This window comes from Gambusia affinis, linkage group LG01, assembly GCF_019740435.1.
Source record: "Gambusia affinis linkage group LG01, SWU_Gaff_1.0, whole genome shotgun sequence".
Taxonomy (NCBI): domain Eukaryota; kingdom Metazoa; phylum Chordata; class Actinopteri; order Cyprinodontiformes; family Poeciliidae; genus Gambusia; species Gambusia affinis.
In genome coordinates this window covers 17860632-17885015 of record NC_057868.1, presented here as the reverse complement: position 1 = coordinate 17885015, position 24384 = coordinate 17860632, and the positions used below count along the sequence as shown (strand labels likewise).

Below are 24384 nucleotides of genomic sequence, written 5' to 3'. Positions count from 1 at the left end.
CCAGTGAAGTAACCAGAATGTATCAGTTCTGTATGGAAGGATAAAATCATTGGATCGTCGTCAGAGGTTAAACACTAAGAAGTCCTCTCCCGTATGGGAGTGACCAAAAAGTTAGCAGTAAAGATCTATAAGCTGTGAGGAAGTGTTTTTTTCCCTTTGACCTCCTTTTGTTCAGTGATGATGTGTTCAAAGGCAGCAGCCTGAAGCTGCCGCTTTCTGCTGAGATGCACATTCCATGTGAGAAACTTACAGCAGAAAGAAACTGATCAATATTCAAAAGGCTGCACCCAGAGGACAGAGGATGGCACAGGAGTGTGTGCAGTAGAAATAGTCGAGCCTTAATAAATTAGCGAGTTCTGCTAGATTAAAGTAACTGTTTAGTGACTGTAGGAGAAATGCACTCAGAGGTAGATGTTTAAACTAACTACGCTAACAAAGCTAATCATGCTAACTGTGCTAAGTGCCTAACAGCTCATGCATAAAGCAAATAGTTAAAAACAAAATCAGCTCACTGTTTTCTCTCTCTCTCCCTGACAGGCTTTTGTAATGTTGCAATACACCTACCAAACTTTCCCATAACAGCAAATTTGATTTTTTAATCAAAAATTAAGCTGTTGAAGCTTGAAGCTACATTGAATGCATCTTGTAAAAAAACAAACAAACAAACAAAAATACATCTGTCCATCTTATACATTTCCACAGACTTTTATTTATTCTTAGTTATTCTTAGTTTATGTTAACATAAAGAAATGTCAGGACTGCTAACATTTCCATTCATGCAGAAAGTAGACACAAATCTGATTTATAGTTCTTCAAGAAATACCCAAATCTGTAAAAATCTAATTGGACATATCGGTTTAGAAAAAGAAGAAAGGGGTGCCCAGAAATCAGCAACAAAATCTTGATTGTTGAATTTCTGCTTATGATCAGTGTTTATGTTGTCTGCTTTATTATATTTTTATTATTATTCCCTAGCAATGAATTTTTTCTTTACTTGTACATCTGACAGTTTCTACTAGTTTTAGCACTTTTTATCTTTCTGTGTGGATATTTTTAACCCTGCAGTGAATCCCACTTTACAAGCTGCTAGTAAACTTTAAATCTCTCTTCTTTTTTGTATCTTTTCTTGATTAAATAGGTTTTTGGATCTTTTGTGCAACACAAAGTCTTAACAAACCTTCTCTTTGTTACAGTGCCTTCCTCTGTCATCTATCCTCTTGTACGCTAAAGCCAAGTTTGCAGCTCACTGAATGCATTAATAATCACATTTACTTCACGGGGCATACCCACACACTAACACACACTCATGATCTTACAATATGAGGCTGTTGCTGCAGTGCAGATGTGATGAACAACACTCTAGCAATCGATAAAGTAGCTCGATGCTTTAATCCGCATCCTCTCAAGCCTCATGAGGATGGAGAGGATGCGCGAAGAAAGTCAAAGGAAAAGAGGACTTGGAAAATTTTCTGCATGGCAGTGATGGTCTGCGATCATCTGTTTCATTAGGCACACACTAGTGGCTCAGCTTTATGGAAGGCGGGAAGAGAGCTGCTAACACCTGAATGTTTACCTGCTGAATGATGGCGGATATTACCTGGCTTGTCCTGGACAAAGCAGGCTATTATGGCTCAGGGGGATCCAGTGGATCCAGTGGAGCTTCAGGAAGGCGCATGCAGGCTGTAGAGTCTCATAGGATCCACTAATGAGCATCCATGGCTTCTGAGTAATCCCATAAATATTCATGCTCTGTGGGTAGCAGCCATGCTTCATGGTAAAGAAACATTTTATCTTTAAGCCTATGGATGGTTGATTTAATACAATAAGCTATGAGCCAAATTTAACAGGGTTTTTAATAAGAATCTAGAAAACTATGGGATCACAGAGAAAACTGCTGGATCTCTTATTACCTCTGCATAGAGATGTTTGGTCATGTCAACATCTAAATGTCAAAGTTTAACTGTTACCACCAGAAGATAACTAGACCATTTCCATTTCCTTTTTAGTGTTCAAGGCAATAAGTTTACTTTTCAAAAGTTTTGGTGTTGTTTATGCTTTTTAAACGACTGCGTTAAACATGACAGACCTGAAAAAGGAAGTAAACTGTGGGTGCATTCACATTAGTTCTCTCCAGTCTGCCTTTACTCAAACTATAGTTCATTTGCCTTCAAAGTCCGGTTCGTTTGAGGAGATGTGAACACGTTAAACCTATTCTAACTCTGATGTGGACTAAACAGGTGAACTCTGGTCCAACCCAAAACCTACGTCTCAGTTCTGTTGAGGGGAACTTTGGTGCAGTTTGAATGCTTGTGTGAACGCTGAGCAGACTGAAGACCGCTCCAAAAGCAGCTAGCAGACCACAGTGCAGGGCATTCTGGGTAAATACAACCTAAACAAACACACATGCCTGGCGCTAGCATAAGAATTAGCTTGTGCTATGCTCATTGTTGAAGAGTGTTTGACACATTTGACATTTGACACAGAGAAATTGTACAACTATTTATTTATATTTTACATTTTGTTGATTTTGCATTAATTTCCACAATCATGGAATAACAAAAAACTGGATGGACTGCCAAACATGTGGTTCATTGTAGTTAGCATGCAGTTTCTGTTGAACAAAAATGGCAAATCAGATCCACGTGGTTCTTACATGGTTCATCAGAATTCTTTTCACCACAATTCAGCTCAAATCATAAGCAAATAGGTTTTCCTTTTTGTTAAAGTTGTATGTTCCTCATAAACATATGCATTTCTGAGACGTATTACAGTATCCCACGTTATAAAACTGCAGCTATGGTGAGTCACCCATTTCGTCCTGGCTCCCACCTTTTCAGCCTTCGACTAGCAGCGATTCTCAGCTTTGTGCGTTATGAAAGGAGTCATAACAGCACACGCTGGGAAGACAGACATCTCCAAGAGAGCAAAACTTTCAAAACTGCAGGGGACAAGAACTGAGGATGAAAAAAAAATAACTACCCAATATCTAAACATTAAGATCTCAGAGCACTTTCAAGTCAGAGTGTAAACATGACAGGGATGATTCAGAGAGCGGAGAACAGGTCTGTGGTTCAAAATGTCTACCAACAGTTGGTGGGTTTTGAGTCATCGCTGCAGACCTCTGGGGCCCCCGTTGCTCCCCCAGTGTGGAAGAATTCCCCTGACTTCTGTAGACAGTCATTATTCTGCAGGCATCACTTTAATAGAAAGAGATGCAATCAGCTGGCTGGAACATCTTACTAAAAGTCAGCTGATATTTAGCAGAATGTTAAAAATCAGCAATCTGTTGTGTGCAATCACAACATAATACCTGCAGTAAGTCTGGCTCAATCATAAAAAAATGAAGCTTTTTCTTTTGTTTTGATTTTTAAAATGCTGCCATGTTTGTGGCTGTTTCTGTTTTCAGCTTATACAATCATCTCACTGATTCTGCTTTTCAAACTGTGGCTCTAATACTAATTCTGTTTATGTCTCTTTATATTCAGAGCCTTGAAAAAAAAAATTTGAATTTGTCACATTAAAAGCACAACATTCTAATAGGGGGTTTGAATGATAGATCAACACAAATTTGAGCAAAAGTGTGAAGAGGAAGGAAGAGAAGAAACACTTTGTAAAATAAAATATATTAAAAATAAAAACAGAACAATTAGGCATCCATTTGTGTTCAGTCAATACGTCAATACCTTTTGCTATAAGACTTTTGGGGTATGATTCAATCGGTTTTACACACAAAAAGAGTAAGATTCTTCTTATTTTTTGTCACAGTGATATTGTACGGAGAGCTTTTGTGAAGTGATTGTATTTAGACCCAGGCTTTGATTTAATCTACCTCCTTGTAGTTTGGTGCAGTGACCAGTGGGAAGGGAACCTTTTGTTTTTCTTCCACGATACTCATGTTTATAGCTCCATCTGGCTTTCAATCAACTCTGACTAGCTTCCAGTTTCAGAATAGGATTGGTGGGGAAGTGAAAGCAGGACTTTTTATTGCTTTTTTCAGGCCTATTCTATAAGAATCTAACTTATAGAGTGGAGAGCTAGTGCTTGTCCTTGTGTGGATTCGATGTATGGTTGTGCCTCTGTAGGTTCATAGTTCTACCATCCTCTTTCCATTTTCAGATATTGGACTGACAGAGTTCAATGATTTATGCCTAGTTCAGGTGACAACATTTTTACATCTTTATTCCCGTTATTCCCACCCTCCGACAATCTTAAGGATGACTTGATTATCGATACGGCTCTTAAGATAATTTGAAGAGATTCCTGCCGTGTCTGGTGGTCCATGAGGACAAACGAGAACGCAGCCTGTTGAATGTGAAGTGTAGCCAATCACAAAGAAATGTGATGGAAACATAAAGGGGAATTCTAATAAAAATTATTTTTAAAAAACTGCAATTACAGACCAAAGAGTCCGGTGGGAGTTAGACTAATTTGAGTGGTCCACAACTATCATCATTGCTTTTTCGCAGTCGGCCATATTTGTTTACTCTAGACCCACGTTTGGTCTTGAGAGGTTTTGGGAGATTTCCTGTCTGACATCTGAATGTTGGAGAGTGAAATCGGTTTGTGTGTGATGTGTTTGTAAGCGATGACACACTGAGCAACCAAACCTGGTACACCTAAGACTTTTTTATATTTATTTTTTGTGTGGAGGGTCTCTCAATATTTGAAAAAGTGGCCAATAATTTTAAAATCTTGCTGTGTGAACCAGGCATTATGTAAAGAGTGGGATATTGGTTTAGAACCCAACTGTTAACGTCTTCAGGGGGATTATCACAGTCACAAAATTCAGATTTTTAATTGTACAATTTTTGAAAATCATGCATACGTTTCCTCTTACTACACTATTATGCACTCCATTGTGTTGTTCGATCACATAAAATACTCTAAAGTGGGTGGCTGTAATGTGACGAGTGCAAATTTTGCCTACCAGTGGATTAGGATGTAACATGGATGTACATCATTCTTGATTTAAGGTTATATTTACATATATGTCAGTCAAACCTGCAGTCCATCTGCTCCTCAGTGTGTTCACGTGTTAGTTGGGTGAGAAGGTGCTCAAATATTCATGAAGTGATTGGAAGCAGAGTAAAATTTCCATCTGTTCTGTGTTTTTTTTTATGTTTCATGTTGGCACGCTGTCATCGGTTCCTGTGTGGGAGTTTTTAGTTCAAATAATCTCCATTCAGTTCATCTACTGTAACTTTTACATTTGGCCTTTCACATCAAACACAAACACTCAGATGTGTTCCTAACAATGGGCAGTCCGACTGTGTTTCTAAAGGGCAGCAAATCTACAGAAGCTGCTTGGAAATTTGCATAGAATAACAGGCTTTGATATGTCTGACACATACGGTGATGGACTCACTCTGTGTGAGCGGTAAGTTAAACAGCACAGAGCTAATGTTAGAAAACCCCATTGATCTTCTGGCTCTTTTGTTTTCTCATAAAAGGAAATGGGATCCTTTTATGAGCTTTTTGGCCTAAAATAATAACAAAGGTGTACACTATATCTCAGTAAAAATTGTGGTATACACAGAGCCTAACTGATGTGGTACTTCTGGTTTTACGCTCTGATTTTGGTTTTGCTTGATGGGTGTAATCCCTCCTGCAGAAGTCAGTTCATGGACAGACGTTTAACCCAAGTTTGACCTGGTGAAAACTAACTAGAGGCTCCATAGCAGCTGACATGTTATGTAGTATGACATGTTTTTGTACTGATATTTGACATTGCTTTAGATTATTGCACAAAGAGACTCCTGGTAAACATAGACGTGTTTTAGGTTTATTTTAGTACATGGTTCAGTATTTGCCTTACAAACCTTTCTCTATCAGCCTTTCAACACCAGATTTAGACTTCTTACACTATTGTCAACTATCCACAAGCAAAAGAACGCAGAAGCCAAACGGCAATCCAGACCATGACCAAGAAAGTTTCACACTAAGGTGAGCAAATAGTTCACTTCAACAGGCCTGAGACCTAGGTTTATAGGTGGATCAGAATTGGATTACACATTCACACCTCCTCATACAAACCAGACTTTTCAGGCAAACAAACTAGAGTCTCAATGAAAGACCTGGTGATCCAAGACACTCATGAGAAGAGAGCGCTCACAATGGCCTTTGGGTCCAGTTTTATGAAGCTTTCAGTCTCAGGTACTGGAAAACCAAGCGGAGTTCCAACAGATGCCATGTCAGAACTGTATAAACCAGGCTACAAGTCAGGCCTAGGCTTCTCATCCAAATTATACATCACACTGCCTCCTGCAGAGAGAAACTGGCTTGTGTCTGCTTCAGAAGCTGACACATTTGTGGAAGACATAAGGAACTGAGCTAAAGTTTAATGACCACAAAACAACTTATTGTTACAGGTAAAGTAACTTGACCATTTGCTGAGTTAAATAGATTAATACAGATTCTAGCAATGTGATCAGATAAACATTTAATCATTCCAATAGCTTCATTTAGAACTAAAGATGACATTTGTTTTTTGTCCTGGTATATAAATAATGAGCTAACTTTATTACCATATACAGCATTGAAACCACAGATGAAGTTGTGCATCTGGAACAACTCTAGATATAATTAGCAGACTTTCTGCAATAAAGGAGTGTGTTAGTAACAAAACCTCTCCACTGTTCAGCACTTTTGTTAGATACTGCATCTAAACTACCTCACATGCAGGAAATTGCTAATGAAATATTGTAAATAGTTTTATGGACCATCAAGGCAGGAGGTTCATTAGCAGTGAAGAAGGCCTTTTGACATCCAACGGTCTTCAGGAAGCTCAAGTACAAATGTGGTGGATCTGTGTATTAGTCAGCATGATGGAAACTTTGTAATGAGGTGAAAGTGATGAAGTGGAAATGTTTAGACTCCATGTAGCTGAAGCAAGCTTTAAACCCACAAAGCATAATAGGCATCTCAAATTTGAGCTAGTTGACTAAAATGACTTACTTTCTTTAACTATGTCCTTTGGGCTCTTTCCATCTCTGAGCAAATCCTAAAAGCTAGACTTTGAACTTGCTTACTCAGTTGCCTGTTGTTATTTATTAAAGTATTCTGTTTAATTATAGGATACCAGAGGCTGCACTGTGGCGCAGTTGTTAGCATTCAGAAAGAAAGCCCAGCCTGGGGTCTTTCTGCATGCAGTCTGCATGTTCTGCCAGTGCAGTTGTGACTTTTAGACTAATGGGTTTCTCTAAATAGAAACCCATTACTCAAAAGTGTGTTTGCAACCATGGTTGTCCAGTTGACCTGTCCAGGGTGCATCTCCTTTCTCATCCATCAGAGATCAGCTCCAGTACCCCTCTGACCTGGTAATAATAAGGTGGTATAGATGAGAGATTAATAAAATTTACAAATTCTCAAATTTTATGGAAAGTAAATAACGCAATAACAGAGGGGCAAAGTTACACTGTGCCTGAAAAAGCTCACAGCTACACAATTCACCTCCATATGGGTCATCCCCGTTTAAGACAGATTTGTTGCCTGGGTTGACACTAAACTAGTTAGATTGACAGTAAGTAAAATTTTTTGGGCTTACATTTTGTTCAAAAGTGGGTTTTATGTCAAAAAAAGAATCCATCAGAAAGGCTATCACTTCTATCTCTTCCTCTCTGATACAGTTAGGGATTTGGCTAATCCAGAGTAAGGAAAGGAAATCTCCATTTGAATAAAAATGTGACAGCTGTGAAACCAGCACCATGTGAACAAAGATTATAATAATCCAGGGATTCAAATGTTAATATTTGACAAAACTCTCAGTTCTTCTTAATAAGATGAAAAGATGTTCTTCCTGAAAAGACCAGATCAATCTAATGTTCAACTCAAAGGCAGAGCATCAGGGGAGAAAGGGGGTGGTGGGCCCCCGGCTCCCAAATTGTTCAAAATGATCCGAACCCTCCATGGTTCTGAACTGATTTGAATTTGTGTCGTTCCATCATTAGTGACCAGTAGCCTGGTGTTTCTGTTGTTGTCTTGGTTTGTTGTATGTCAGATGGATTTCAGAATGACAGAGTCGCTCTCTGTGGTGGTGAAACTTGTAAGCTCCGCTTTTGCAGGCATGTCTATGTTGTAAAGTTAAATTATCATGAGCTTTATCATTTGGGTATCGGGCCCGGTTATTAGCCCCGCCCCACGGCCCGACGCTGACTTGTTCCACTAGTGGTACAACTACAGTACTATTTTTTTTGTTCACTAAACTTTGTTGGTGTTTTAATATTCCTTACATTTTAAAACAGGTAAATTACATTATAATAACTGCTGCAACAAACCGGGGCTGATTGTGAGCTACTGGATTCATGTAGTCAGAACTGTTTTTGTTGTCAGATCTGCTATTTACCTCGCTCCAGTATTAACACTGACTATGTTGTAGAAAGGACTACCATTAATCCTACCTTGCGTTTCATTTTTTGTGCATCTGTTGAAATATCAGAGTGCAGCCTCATCCCTCAGAAAAGACGACACGCTCTGTACATGCCTTATTATGATACAGACTTCAGCCATTCATATGGCATAATGAATTTCACTGCCATCCAGCATCCAGAGATTCTCCGAGCGCAGCTGCAAATCTCTGCTGAGTCGACCGAGGATGTTTTCTGCCATCATTTCAGTATCATTTCAGATTTTTTGCCACTCCTCCTTGCCATTCCCACATATCATCTCAGCGCCGCTCTCATCCTCTTCACCGCAGACAAACAGTAAAATCCAGATGAACAAACACAAGCACACACCACCAGCGCTCCCAAGGGTCTATTTATAGGCTTCATTTGACAGCATGTCCGACTAGATAATAGACTGAAAAGCAAGCCAATCCTTTAATCACCATCTTAGTTAACATACACGCCTCTTCTGCAGCGAAGCAGCTTCATACTTCACATAATTATGGTAGTTTGCAGCACCTGTCAGTTGGAATACCAGATTAATATGAATGAATACATATCCACCCAATCAGACAGTTTGGCAACAGATCCTTGATGTCATGGTACATGGCCACAGAAACACCCAGCAAAAATAAATGTGTTGACCTGTTGCATTTTACTCTCTCATGCGATCAAACACAGTAGTAGTGAGGGAGTGGCAGCAGTTGAGAGGAACAAATGAGATCAAGAGACCCACTGATGGTTCTTTCGTGTTTGTTTTATTGTCATCAGCTTGGCATCCCCTTCCTAATCGACAAAAAAGTAAGAAAAGCGTTAGGAGCGGCAGAGCTGTTTGTCAGATTATCAGTGTTAGTACAGCAGATGCAGAAGGCATGTGGGCTGGTCATAAAATTGCCATTAGTAGTAGAAATGATTTGAGAAATCGCTGCGCCTTGCTTTATAAGTAAATGACATAGAAGAGCGAAAATGTTGAACTCTGAGGTGTTTGTTTTAATAATTTTCAATAGACATTTTTTGTTGGTTTTAAGGATTTTTCTGGCTCTACTGGCCTTTATTTGACATAAACGTGACAGGAAAACAGGTTGTCAGAGAGGGAGAAGACAAGCAGCAAATGTCAAGGGGCCGGGACTCAGACCTGTGCTTTCTGAGGCCTCCATCCATCGGCCGCACGCTTTACCCCAGCACCACTGCCGCACCCATTTTGAAAGAAAATGTAATGTTGGTAAACATAATGAAATTGGATTTTCATTGAACATGTATTAAAGCCTTTTGTAAAACTGTTGATCTATATTTTAACTCATTGCCGTTTCTCTTGAACAGCAGCAGTTTAAGAAGATATAAAAGCAGCAATGATAATTAGGTACCAACAACAAATCTTACTGGGCGATAAAGTGTTGGAGAAGTTATTGCAATAAATTATCATTGTTGCTTTGCTATTATTTTTACTTGATAATTTCCTCAATCACATTTATTTATTTAGTTAGTTATTTATTTAGAAAATGTCTTGCCATATGCAGTTGTTCATTATGCCTTTAGAGTTTTGCTAGTCTGGCCATTGACTTTCTATGCTATTCTGTAATCACAGCCTGTGTGAGCTTTCTTTGATTCCTGTAGTGATCAGAAGGAGAAGCTGTAGAAAAGTGACGTCGACTTCCTGCTGTTTTAGAATAGTGTTCCGCCTGCTGTTTTAGCAATGACAGCGGAGGAACTGAAGGAAGTCACTCAGTCTGTGGTGGCCAGGTGTCCAAATATGAAGTTAACATGAACAGCTGCCTCAGTCAGCCCAGCACTCATGCTTGTTTACAGTGTAGGCAATTTCCATTAAGCTTCATAACATCGAGCTAACACAGACAAATGTTAGCGATTGGGTAAAATTTAAAACCTCTACCGAGTCCACGCCTCCAGAAAGCAATCATTTCTCAATAACCAAGAGTCCAGACCCTCTGGACGAAGCAACCCGAAGAACAAGAGGCTTGTTTTTACCAGGCAATGGTTTCGCCATATCAGTTCATTTCAAAACATTTTCAAACCCAGTATGTGTTATTACAGATAATGGTTGAAATCTTCAAATGCTCAATTTGACTTTCTGTTATCTGTTCAAAGTCTTGCTCTCTCTCACTGTTTTGCCTGAATAAACCACAGATGTCTCAGTAAATACAGTTTATCTTAACGAAATATTTGCTAGACATCTAGGGTCAGATTCATTAGCATAAGGTATTTTTATGCAAAGTTTATGTGGATGTTTAAAATTCCCAATAGTTATTCTTAAACACACACCAGCACATGCACCTACACACACAACAGTGAACTACTCAGGTAGCAACCAGTTAATCACTATATCAGGTCAACCTTTTATGTTTATTATGCTTGCATGTTTGATCATCTAAAAGAAAGCTGCCTGAACTCTAAAAGCAGTGATTATAATTAAAGAGCTACTGTATCTTTTTCAGCTTTTAGTCAGTGATACTGTATCTTCCCCGCAGTAATGACTCACTGACAGCCAGCACCAGGACATCCATTAACCCTGCTTGCCTCTGTGTTCCTCTGCAGCACTGACTGCTGACGTGGAGGACATTTAAATGCAAATCATGGTGATTTAACATTTTCCAGTAAACAGAAGACATGAACAGGTAATGAACCTGCTTCATGTTTCCACTGCCTTCCGGGGTCACAACTTCAATAAAGAGCCTAATCATGCAACCTTGTCTTTCAGATTCACAAACATGGCTGTGAGTTACACAATTTCCCTCACTAAATCACACAAGAAGCTGAGCTAATTTGCATGTTTTGTTACTTTCTGCTCTGTGCCAGGCTGCAGTTCTTTTTAGATGAGAAGGAAACTGCAGTTCTGAATGCAGTTGCTTTGATAGCTGCCCTCTTGGTAGTTTTATTTTTGCCTCTGCTTTCAAGATGTGTAATCTCAGCATGTCAGTCACAGCGATGCTGCCCCAGTACATCAGGAAGAAAAACACTCAAAGGAACATACCGTAAATGGAAAAGGGAATGACAGAGATAAGAAGATGTAACTCCCAAACAACAGAAGGAATCCACAGTGAAATGAAATGCACCGTTTAAGAAAAGAAATGCGACTAAATATTACCCAAAGCAGGTAAGTAGAAAACCACGCGAGAAAAAAAAGTCATAAATACTTTAAAAAAAACAAAAGTCAATAACAATATATATCCCAATATACGTGATCAATATCAGTAGATAATACCTTTAATAAAATATTCAATATTTAATATATATTAATTGATCTGCAATCCATAACCACACACACAACTAACACATTCACTCTTTGGTTAGCTAGCAACAATTTGTCAAGTAACTTGCGCAGCAGCAGTTTCAGGTTTTGCCACTGTGCCTCATAACTGCTTAAAAGTAAACAGTGTGGAGAGAAAACTGGACAAAAGAAGTCTCTCTAGTCACACCTCCAGTCATGTCGGCAGTTTGACAGTAGTTCAGATATTTAAAACTAATCAATACTGATTGTGTCATGAAGCGGTGTGTTGGTGGCGGTGAGGCAAACGCAGTAGACCCAGATGAGGTGAGAGGAGTTTTAATGAATGATATAAATAAACAGAAAACACAGTCCACAGACCTGGCAGCACTGCTGAGCGGGAGGCTGAAGCTCACTACAGGTAGCAACAGGCGATACGAGGACTCGACATACACAGACTGAAAACGGACGAAGCAAGACGTACACTGACTGACACTGACGTAGGGACCCACGAAGACAGACACACACAGGTGACACTAAATACACAAGAGGTAATCAGGGAACGAGACACACCTGGGAACTAATCACGGGGAGACAGGACAACACAGAGACTCAGACACACAAGAAAACTAGAAATAAATACACAGGAAAACACAGAACACAACAGTACCCCCCCCTTAACGGGCGGCTCCCAGACGCCCAAAAACTGAAACACAACAAGGGTGGGTGGAGGGGAGCTGGACGGGGGGCCAGAGTCTATGGAAAAAAAACGAAAAACAACCTATCAAATAGGCGGAGACACGAGGGTCCAAAGTCCAAAAAACAAAAACAAAACAAACCCAACTGGGTGGGCGGAAACACAGGAAGGCGGGAGCCACGGAGGTGGTCAGGGGGCCGACCTCGGCGCAGGAAGCGGGAGCCACGGAGGCTGTCCGGCGGCCGTCCGCGGCGCAGGAGGCGGGAACCACGGAGGCTGTCCGGCGGCCGTCCGCGGCGCAGGAGGCGGGAACCACGGAGGCTGTCCGGCGGCCGTCCGCGGCGCAGGAGGCGGGAACCACGGAGGCTGTCCGCGGCCGCCCGGCGCAGGAGGCGGGAACCACGGAGGCTGTCCGCGGCGGCCGCGCGCAGGAGGCGGGAACCACGGAGGCTGTCCGGCGGCCGTCCGCGGCGCCGAGGAGTCTCTAGAGCCGCACGGGGGCGGCGACGAGGAGCACAAGGAGTCTCTGGGGCCACACGGGGGCGGCGACGAGGAGCACAAGGAGTCTCTGGGGCCACACGGGGGCGGCGACGAGGAGCACAAGGAGTCTCTGGGGCCACACGGGGGCGGCGACGAGGAGCACAAGGAGTCTCTGGGGCCACACGGGGGCGGCGACGAGGAGCACTAGGAGTCTCGGGGGAAGCACTAGGAGTCTCGGGGGAAGCACTAGGAGTCTCGGGGGAAGCACTAGGAGTCTCGGGGGAAGCACTAGGAGTCTCGGGGGAAGCACTAGGAGTCTCGGGGGAAGCACTAGGAGTCTCGGGTGCGCCGGCTGGAGCGGCGGCAGGAACGGGCTCGGGTGGCGGAAGTGTTGCTGGCGGCTCCGGCTGCGGAGGGTCTGCTGCTGGCTCTTGAGACGGCGGAACGGGGGTGGTGGATCGAGAGGACAGAGTTTGGGGTCTGGGAGGCAGCGGTTCTCCAGCCATGACAGCATGCGCTGCCTCACGCTCCCACTCTGCCTCCCTCTGCAATGCCACCAGCTCAGGAAGCGGAAAACGTGGAACCCAGTAATCCAGCAACAGACCCAACCGGATTGCGAATCCAAGCCGTCTTGTAGCAGCGTACGGCTTGGACATGGCAGCCTCATACTCGCGTATGGTCTCCGTTAATTCTTTTATTTCCTCTGGGTCCATGATGGTAATTGCGTGCCTCACCGTTCAGCTTGGTCGGGTCCTTCTGTCATGAAGCGGTGTGTTGGTGGCGGTGAGGCAAACGCAGTAGACCCAGATGAGGTGAGAGGAGTTTTAATGAATGATATAAATAAACAGAAAACACAGTCCACAGACCTGGCAGCACTGCTGAGCGGGAGGCTGAAGCTCACTACAGGTAGCAACAGGCGATACGAGGACTCGACATACACAGACTGAAAACGGACGAAGCAAGACGTACACTGACTGACACTGACGTAGGACCCGACGAAGACAGACACACACAGGTGACACTAAATACACAAGAGGTAATCAGGGAACGAGACACACCTGGGAACTAATCACGGGGAGACAGGACAACACAGAGACTCAGACACACAAGAAAACTAGAAATAAATACACAGGAAAACACAGAACACAACAGATTGATATTGACTGATATGAAAAGCTTATATTGTGATACATTTTCAGCCATATCATCCAGCCCTGCAACTTGCACATTTAACTGTGCAGCATACCAAACAAACCAGCCATGGAGTCTTTGGTAGTGACACGAAATTTCACAATACAAGTGCCACAAACTTCATACATCATGCATGAGGTTCATGCTTCTAATAGAATTGAGTTCAATTAGAAGGTGTGTCCAAACTTTTGGTCTATACTGTATGTGCACAACAGCTACAAAATCAATGAGGTTTTGAGGTATAGATCACAACAATAAACTAATTATATTATTTATGCTCAGTTTCTTCTAAGCAAATGCTTCACTCACCTCAGGATGCTACATACATGAAACTTACGGGGAAACTAACAGCATCGCTCAATGTATAATTTATCTGACTGTGTGGAGGCACTCATTGCATTAAAGTGATATACTCAGAAATGTCAGCAATTCTAGGAAGAAAAAGAGAGATGAAATGGAAAAGTAACACTCATGCATGATGCAGCGAAACACTATGACTGTCATTGATCTGTAGGTAAATTACTCAGAACACAAGAGAATCCAAAGCAAAACATAGAACTCAAAGACAAACAGGACTAATTGATTTACAAAATCCCCTTCATTCATTTATTGTGTATTGCTGTGTGTTTGTTTTAAACTGAATACATAGCAAGATAGAAACCAGCATGAATGCAGCTTTAAAAATTATACATTACTGATCACATACACTCACCGTGAGCTTTAGAGACACATTTAATGTCAGTTGGTAAAAGCTTATTTGATGATTAGTGAGATGAATGAAGGTTGAATCATAAAACTAACGTTTTAAAATTCATCAGATGAATGCGAGTTTGATCAGAAACGTCATTGAAAAGATTGCACCATTCACCAGAGTTGCTAAACAACATTTAGAAGGTCAGAAGAAAGTTTTCATAATGAAAGCAGATCCAAGTACATAGTCTTTGCTTCAATCAATTGCTTATGTAACATTTCAAGTAATCCAGAACTTGTTAACTATTGCCTATCAAAGCGTATTTGCCGGATTTAGTTACCTCTGATCAGGAATCGTTACTTTCCTCTGCAGAGGAGCAAAGCCATCATCCTTCTCTTCATTATGGAAGCTAAATAGATTAAATTCCTAATTCACTTAAGATGGAATGAATAAATTAGTTTTTAATTGAAAACTGTACAAAAAAGCCAAGTATTGATTATTTGGACCTTTTGAGGGTTAACAGAAGACACTTAATCGCTCAACAGCCAGTATAAAGCACTGATGTCTGACTGATGATAGGTGTGAGAAAAGGTGCAACTACTCACTTCCTGTTCACTGTAGGACAAAATATAAGGTTTTATTTGCTTACATGCTTGAATATCTTGTTGACTTTTTGACCAAAAAAGTTTTAGTTTTGAAGGTAACGGGCCATTCAGCCCGGTAATAATGCGATGTACTATATGTTTATGTTTAAATTTGCAATTGATTACGTTTCAAATACAACTCTAAACAAGTGGGTTTTTAGTTGAGATTTAAAGGAAGTCAGTGTTTCAGCTGTTTTACAGTTTTCTGGAAGTTTGTTCCAGATTTTTGGTGCATAGATGCTGAATACCGCTTCTCCTCGTTTGGTTCTGGTTCTGGGGATGCAGAGCAGAACCAGAACCAGAAGACCTGAGAGTTCTGGAAGGTTTATACAACAGCAGCAGATCTTTAATGTATTGTGGTGCTAAACCATTCAGTGATTTATAAACTAACAACAGTATTTTAAAGTCTATTGTTTGAGCGGCAGGGAGCCAGTGGAGGGACTTTAAAACTGGTGTTATGTGCTCTATCTTCCTGGTTTTAATGCTATTCTATCTGGTAATAATCGTAAAACCCAGGAGGCTGTAACCCCTGAAGTTGTAACGGGTGAATGAGATCCAATTGAACGCAACAGAAATATTTGTAGCAGGAAGAGTAGATATACTTTTAGCTAACAGCAACTTTGCTGTTGCTAATATTAGCACTGTAAAAAAGAGATAAAATTAAAAAAAACAGTTGAAATCGTCTCCATTTGTTGATTCTTTTTAATTGCAAGTCAACATTATCCTTACAGTAAAGCTGGCTGCAGCAGGAAGTTAGAAAAGTAGCAGCTCAGAAATCCCATGATTTCTTGCCTCAGAAAGAAATGTTAACATACATATAGCAAATATTTTCTGTTTGTAATTTCTTGGTAGAACATAAAAAATATCTGTCCTCAATGTTTGAGAAAAATGTCTTGTGTGTGTAGGAATCTGTCAGCCTGAAGGTTCACAAGACTGATTATTTTCCTTATGGTGACATTATGAAAAGCTTTATTTTTTGTTCACACCATGTTTTTGAAAGCTGAGAAAAGTTCAAGTAGCAAATGTACCCAAAAAAAAAGAAAAAAACATTTATTTCTGAACTTTTTCAGGGAAGCGATGACGACTGCAGAGAAGGCATCTTAATTTAGTATTCTGTAACAGAAAAGGTTAAGTACACTCATGCAGCGTGAAAATGTCAACGTATTCAAGTGTGTAGCAGACAGATTACAGGTCACTGGTCTCCCATAGTCAAATTAATTAAACCTTTCAGGACTGTTGGAGTATCCACTGAAAACTGCAGCATGTAAATAAATCATCACAGCAACCAGCTTGCAACAATCACTTTAGCGGATTTATTCCTGCTTTATATAACCACCATAAAACTCTTATATTCTGAGGGACAAGCCAAGATGAGTTTGAGAGCTTCATTAAAAGTAAGGTAGTAAGGCACTTACACAACTATATGTTCCATGAGATTGGGCACATTCATTGCACCAATTGGATAATTAGCTACACTGGTGTTTAATTTACATTGAGCGGTGTGTTAATGGAAATCTTACACTCTCACAGGGAGGGAAAGAAAAAGAGAGATGGAGAGCGAGAGAGAAAGAGAGATGGAATATAAAGTGTAAAAGTTGGATCAAATTGGTAGCCGTATGTAGGTAGGTATGTAAGGTACCTTACATAAAATATGCCTGTAAATTAGCTTAACATGAATTAATTGTACCTTTATGTTAGTACATACTGTTAAATAACCACGTACCTTGATCCAGGTCAAACTCCTCTGTAGTGCTGACAAAGTGAGGTCGGGAGTAGAAATTGTGAGGCCCCGGCTGCTGGAGCCCACCCAGGCTGAACAGGCTGCGCTCGTTGGCAGCGCAGCACGAGAACGCCCTCCGGCTGGGGATGCAGGGGTACCGAGTCCAGCTCTTCATCTCCAGGTCGAAAGCCTCCAGTGCCGTTACTGGCATCTTTCCCTGACGTCCACCTGGAGAATGAGGAAGACTTATAAAAATATATTTTCTTTTTATAGCAGACATAATGTCATCCTACATCTTTCACACATTTCCTTCTGATTTTTTTCCTTTTCTGTTCGCTTATACGTTTCAGGTCAACAAGCAAATTCAAGATCAATATAAGGATAAACTGGCAAAATACTAAATGTGGTTTCCAAATGATGATTTCAGTATTAGCAGGGAAAACCTATCCAAACCAGCCACGCCTGATCAGTCGTCTTCAAACCTCTGCTGGTGAAATCCAACTGACATCAGCTTTCTGTGATAACTGGCAATCGATCTTTGTGTCATTATAAATGTGCAAAAAAAACGTTGTTGATATTCCAATCAACTAATATTGAAAAAACACAATTTTGCAATTACAAGTGTTTTGATTAAGTAAGAAACGCAGTTTTGCGAAATACATCTGTTTCGATACAGCCAAAACGTGATTTTTATTTTATTTTTATTTATTTATTTATTTATTTTTTTCAAAATTGCCTTGTTTCAAGTCAGCAAATTTATTTTCATAATTCCAACTCACAGAATTGTATGGTCAATGGAAACGCAGCTACTTTGATTTACTGGGGTTCCAAAGCCTCGGATAAGATTGTTGTGTAAAGTGCACAGCCACTTTTTGAGCCGCTGGATTAGAGTATAAAAAAGTACCATCAAATTGTGGTGTATCTCATTTAAAACTGAATGAACTTCCAAGAAGGTTGCCATTTAGACATTTGAGTAACAACTTTAGTTGTCCCTGCTTGAAATTTCACTCTATCTTCTTCCACTGTCACTTAGTTTCAGTGGCATTTATATCAGAATCTACCAAGCGTGCAGAACAGCTTTGAGACCACATTTCGTTTCGAGTTGAAAATCAAAGCGCAGCAGCATGGTGCTCCCCTAGGAGTAAATAACTAGGGTTAGTTATATGCCTTCATAAATCATGACTTAACTTTGGAAAACACTGATACAAAGAGAAAGTAGTATGTTAATCGGGCATTGAGTGAACAGGGTGGATTTTGGCGACAGAGAGGGGAGGAGAAGCACTGAAGAAAGGTGCTGGAAGGTAGAAAACACACAAGATGCAGTTGCTAAGGGCTACGAGATAAGAGAAAGATCAATGGAGGGCAAATCACAGCAAAAAAGGAGGAATGAAGGAGTGACAAAGAGAAATTGCGGAGAGAAGTGGCTGAAAGAGGAGAATGTGGAGGAGTGGAAGAAGAAAGTGGAAGAGGGTCAGCTGGAGTGGGCAGGATAACATGGAGATCGATACTGATAGTGAGACAAAGAGTCGAACTGAGTGGGAAGCATTAGCGTGAGAGAAAGGAAAGAGATTCAGAGAAAAAGGATCGGTTGAATGTGGCAGAATACCGTGGATGTGAGCGCTGCGTGAATCAGCAGGTTATTCGGACGTTAGATCAATATTCTACATCGAGACTTTTGAAGTCCTGCCAAAAGCATCCATACCTCTATGACTTTATCATGTCTTGTTTGTGCATTTTGGGAAATTTTATGTGAAAGACAGCAAGTTTGAAGCAACAACACAATGGACCTATAATTATGTATATGCTTTACAACATCGAAAAATTGAACAAAGTGCTTCACAGATTTTTGTGACGTCAAAAGAACAAACGGCTGTTTGTCCCTTGACCCTGGTTGTTCACAGTGCATTTCACAGTTGATTGTAGTGTTCACTTTGTCTTCTGTCAGCTTTTGATCTGTTGACCTCAATGCCACACCGCCTTCATAAAGAGAGAGAATCTCTGAGAGATAAAATGTGTTATGGCCACTTCTGGTATTAAAAGCCTTCATGCCGTTGACCTTTGCCATGTTTTCCCCGTTTCTCACAACCCACTTTTCTGACTGACCACTGTCAAATAAATACCACTAGAGCCGACAAAACCTTTAAAAAAACAGACATATTTTTTATTATTTCTTTATTTCTATTTTTATTTATTTTGAACATGATTGTAGTATAAAATCATGCACAAGAACAAGGAATGCAAGACATATATTTTTGTACCACAGTAATCTTGACATTCTCAAAAAGGAGTGGGAAGAAGTAAGAAACATTAGGAGTAGTTAACATTAACATATTCATAAGTCTGAAAATAAACTTTAAGTCAGGAAAGGCTCCCACATATTGGGCTGTGCTGTGCGTATTCTGTGTTCACATAGTTAAAATTTTATAGCTGGGCAAACTGATTGCCTACATTTCTCATGACAAATTCCTTTTATTTAGTCTATCTGAATGCTAGTAAGTCTGTGAGGTAGTTGGGCGGCGAGCCTCGTTTCTTCTCCATCAGGGCTGCCACTGGAAGTTTGTCAGAGGCAGCCACCCTGTGTGCCCTGGTGACAGGAGGGTGTCACATGCTTTACAGTTCAATGTACAGTGTTGCCTGCATTTTTCAGGTTGAAACAACTAAGAAGAGAAAGTGTCAGTGTAAACAAATGGAAAACAATTCTATCGGCTTCCTCTCAGTTCCAAATTCCATCAGTTCATAATTGAACAAAAGAAAGTTTGTGCAAAGGTTCTGCAACTTAAATGACCAGTTTTAGGCTGATTTAGCCGTCTGCCTTTAAGCTTTAGGTTGATTAAAATTTATTTTTGAGCATATTGAATAGATTTAAATTTCCAAGACCAGGAATTGTGATTAGAATTGAGATCTTTTCAGCTCCTCTAATGGAAACAGCTGAACTTCAAAAGCTTCTTCTAAAATTAGACTGAATATTTTTGTACTTTCAATAGTTTGATTTACTGAGACTTGTCATGCACATTGAGGATAAGATCATAGACATCACTGTGTATTTATACTCAGGAAGTTGATCCTTGAATCTGACCATCATCCCTGACCTGAAGAGCCATTCGGGTTATGATGTCATTCCCTCATCACAAACATACCTGGACTGTTGCTTTGGTCGTTTTAGGTATTTTTGAGAAATCCTATAATCTCCCGTGGCAACCATTCAGCTGTGTAAAACGCCTGTGTGGACCTAGTTCCACCTTTAATGCTGCAATTTCCAAGCTACAGAGCAGTCCTTCCCTTCCAGCTCCTTCAGACTAGCCAGCAGAAATGAGTAAACACCTGGTGGAACTGCTCATCTGCTGATCTCATTGTCGGGGGTACTTCTCAGTGCAACACTTTTAAAAACGTTGTTAGAGGATAAACAGAGGACCCATGTTATGGTAACTTCCTGAAGGCAGAGTTTCAGAAAGGCACAATTTCAACGCTTTAACTTACAACAAAAAATTTCTTTTAAGCCAAATTTCATATCATATTGATAACAACTGCAGGAAACATAGATTCTTGATTGTGCAATAAGATGGCACTACGTGCCTAGCAAACACATAATACTGCCCTTTCAAGTCAAGTTACTGAAAAGTGGTGAAATTTAAACCGAAGGGGGTTCAGATACCCACTGATCCTGAAACGGCCCTCCAGGAGCAGCAGGTGAAGAAACAGTATGAGTGCACAGGATAGGAAAAACATTTCACAATCACAATGCTTAGCGGTGGAGGGGACGGTGAGCTGAAGCAAGATAAAACGGGAGACGTAATAATCAGGATTTGCGGTTATGAAATCAGCGGCATAAATATCCCCATATATTTGTAGATAAACAGATTAGATCATCTACCAGACTTGTGTGAGTCATGACTCCGAGGATGCACTTTAAAACAGCCATCTTTCTCTGCCTCGTGTGCTTGCCGGGCATCATTAACTCCACTGTTACTCAGATGGATTAGCTTCCTGATCTCATCTCTCCACATTGTTTTTATGGAGCGTTTTCAAAAAGGATCCCATCTTCTAAAAGGCGCGGCGATGCAAGACACAGCGCACAAACCGAAACCCAGCACAGGGCACTTCATTTGGTGGCTCGCAAATCCCGCAGCGTTGCTGTCAGGAGTAAAGACAAGTAAAGCCTCGGACAACTTCGACAGGCGCGTAAAAAGGTTTTGTCTTTGTAGTGTCACAGTCTGTGGGATTTCTATTTAAAGCCTGGAAGAGGGCAGAGAAACACGCGTAAAGGACAAAAGATTTGATTCTGAGTCAGTTTAAAGGAATGCTTTAACTTTAAGAAAAGGAGATGTTCATAGGACAGGAGTTCTAATCATTCTCCTTCAGGATACATTACTTGCTAAACTTTTAACATGTTTGTCTTTAAGAAACTTCAGCTCAACATGTCAATCAGTTTTTGCACATTTAAAACTGCAGCATTTAACTTTTACAAAAATATGTCTTACATACTGCGACAGACTGGTGACCTGTCCAGGGTGACCCTGCCTGTCGCCCGAAACGTTAGCTGGAGATAGACACCAGCCCCTCCTGACCTCACTAGGGACAAGGGTGAAAGAAAATGGATGGATGGACGTCTGAACTATGTTGAGACAGATGACAAAATCAATCTCAATTTGTTTTCTCCCTGTGGTCCTACTGCCATCTACTCGGCCAAAAACAACCAATCAGAGCCAGGAGGAGGGTCTTAATGCTGTACATGTCAATGTCAGGCCATGTTCTGTTCTTATATTCATGACTGCTCAAAAGGTCTCGTCTCACCAGGTCATTCCTTTGTATATAGTTTCTTAATTTATGTGCATGGATTTGGCTCTCAGTTATGTGTCCTTCCTTTCCCCTGATTTGTTCCCTTCTTGAGTCGTAGTTCAGTCATTAAGTATTTATTAGTGCTTATTAAGCACACTTTCCCTCAGTCTACCAGTTTGCTCTCTTCACCAGCTTTTTTCCAACCTCTTTGTCTGAGTCTACTCATGCCTCACTTTTTAAGCTTACCAGTTTCATTGCCCTTCACTGGTTCCTCCCAGTGAAGGACAATGATTTGGCTTTGTACTTGTATACCCATTCATGGACACACTCACGCTGATGGTTACTGGATAGCAGCCAGTGGACAGAAGTACCCACATCAAGGCAGGCCGGGCAAAGCAGGTGTCTTGCCCAAGAACAAGAGGCAGATGAAGAAGGGGATCAGAACAGCAATCTGGCCATTATACCTACATTTCTTTTCATAAAAGTGTTCAGCTTAACCGTCTCGCATATCTGCATTTGGGTCATTTAAAACCAACTAAAAATTACAATGACATAAAATATAAAGCTTGTCGTTCCTGCACTCCTGAAAAACTAGCCAAGTCCTTGCAAGAGTCATCAGCATCCAGTTGGTTTTTCATGTCCATGTAGGTTCTTCATTCAGTGACAACAGGGTACAAAAATGAAATTGAGCTTCTAATTGAAAGTTCAAGTTCTTTCATAAAGGGATAGTTAAGAATTTACCCAGTGTGAAAGGCAAAGCACAGTGAAGTAAAAAAAAAAATGTTTAAGTGGAAATTCAATGTCAGTCACTTAACAGATTCAACATTTTTTCTCATCTACAGAGCAGCCCTTAGCAGAAGCCCACCCCTACTAGTGCCTACTGCACAAAGATTTAGAGTTTTTCTTCAACCTGAGAAACACATTTTTCTCTTTCTATCAGTCAGTTTCGCAGCTTGGAAAGTGCCAGACAGATAAAGTCAAAACTGAAATGTTTGTGGTGCAGCAACAGTCACACATCCCATGATCTCAGCTCCATGTCAATATCTGAATGAAAACAAAAACAGATGATAAAACGGATCCGTTTGCCAAACCACGATGTACCACCAACATTTGTGAAAGACTGGGCCATTCTCAAGAACTCAGCTCCAGAAATCAAAATTAGTTGAGTTTAAATTACAAATGTGTGCAAAAGATTCTTCATACGCACAGCTGCACATTGTCAAAGAATGCAAGTGGCAACAAATGAATGCGTTCCAGCTGTACACAAACTGGGGTGATGTAAAAAATAATAAAAAAAGTATTTCCATTCAGTTTTGAGAAATACATCCATTTGGATACGACTGCTTGAAGAGTTTGGAGAATCACCATAACAGAAGCTGGTGAATGCAGAGAGAGTGAATGTTGTGGTGTTGTCTTACCCATCACGTAAATTTTGTTTCCTATTACGAAGGGCGTGGCTCCGTAGCGTGGCGTGGGCATGGAGGTGGTGGCCTGCCACTGATCCTTCTGTGCTTCATAGACTTTAACAAAAGCCTGAGGTGTTGTGTCTGCTCCCATCCCGCCCAGGGCGAACACCTTCCCATCTGCAGAGAGACACCCAGCAGAGACATCGTGATTATTAAAAAGTTCATAAGACCATAATACGAGTTACGTGGTTGTTGAAAACCATCCATCCATTTTTCATCAGCAGTTAACTGTGAGCCAGCAGTTTATTCTCACAAAAACAACAGACATGACATTTTTTCACACTAATGCAAATTTTCTGCAGTAATGGCCCAAAACGCAGGCTTTAAATAATGTAAACTCTCACCTGCAGGTGGCAGTATTTCCCACTTTTCCTACATTGCTGCCTCAGCTTTACTTCATGTCTAACTATAATCGATGATCTATAAGGCGAGTAACAAAAAGTAATATTTACCGTTGTGCATTTTTATTTTACACGGTTTGTAATGATTTATTTTATTAAAAGTTTATATAGTAAACTATTTGTTGAAACTATGTCATGACAGCATGGCATGACATGTGGAAAAGAATTGAGCTCCTCCACCTTTTTTATATTGATGTCCAATATTAATATTGTTGTTATGGCCAAAAAACAATATTTACTACTATATGTATTTCACTTATGTTCTGACATATTTGGGGGAGAAGGGGAAACGACCAGAACAGGCAGCAACAAGATAGATATAATTATCAGTTCTTTATATCGACCCAGTTTTATTTATCGGACTGAAACAGATATGTTAGAGAAATGAATTATATCGTCATTTTTATCTTATATTGGCCTTTGTTAGTGCCGGTATATTGTGTATCCTTGCTAAATATAAGAAGCATGCTCAGGCTCAGAGCACAAAGAATAGAATTCAATTGGTGCATCTCTACTAAATGCTAAATGGAATTTCTACCTGACTGTAAACTTAGAAAGCAATCATAAAGCAAATGGATGTTGCCCACAACTCCAAAGAGCCAAAGAATCGGATGCATTACTGTGCCCTTCAGTCCTGTCAATACAGCTCAAGCAGCGACATCTGCTCATCTCTTTGTCATCCACACAATCTGCATTATTTATTTCATGAGTCTGAGA

General features: G+C 40.6%; 1 protein-coding gene across 1 annotated transcript in view; it reads right to left on the bottom strand.

Moving 5' to 3' along the window:
• LOC122829404 (kelch domain-containing protein 8B-like) overlaps positions 1–24384 on the bottom strand; it is a 147158-nt gene that overhangs the window by 27287 nt on the left and 95487 nt on the right. The window contains exons 3-4 of the mRNA XM_044113937.1: positions 23219–23383; positions 17028–17252 (exon numbers count right to left, since the gene is read on the bottom strand). Coding sequence (XP_043969872.1) covers positions 17028–17252; positions 23219–23383 — 390 coding nt within the window. The remainder of the gene's footprint in view (positions 1–17027; positions 17253–23218; positions 23384–24384) is intronic.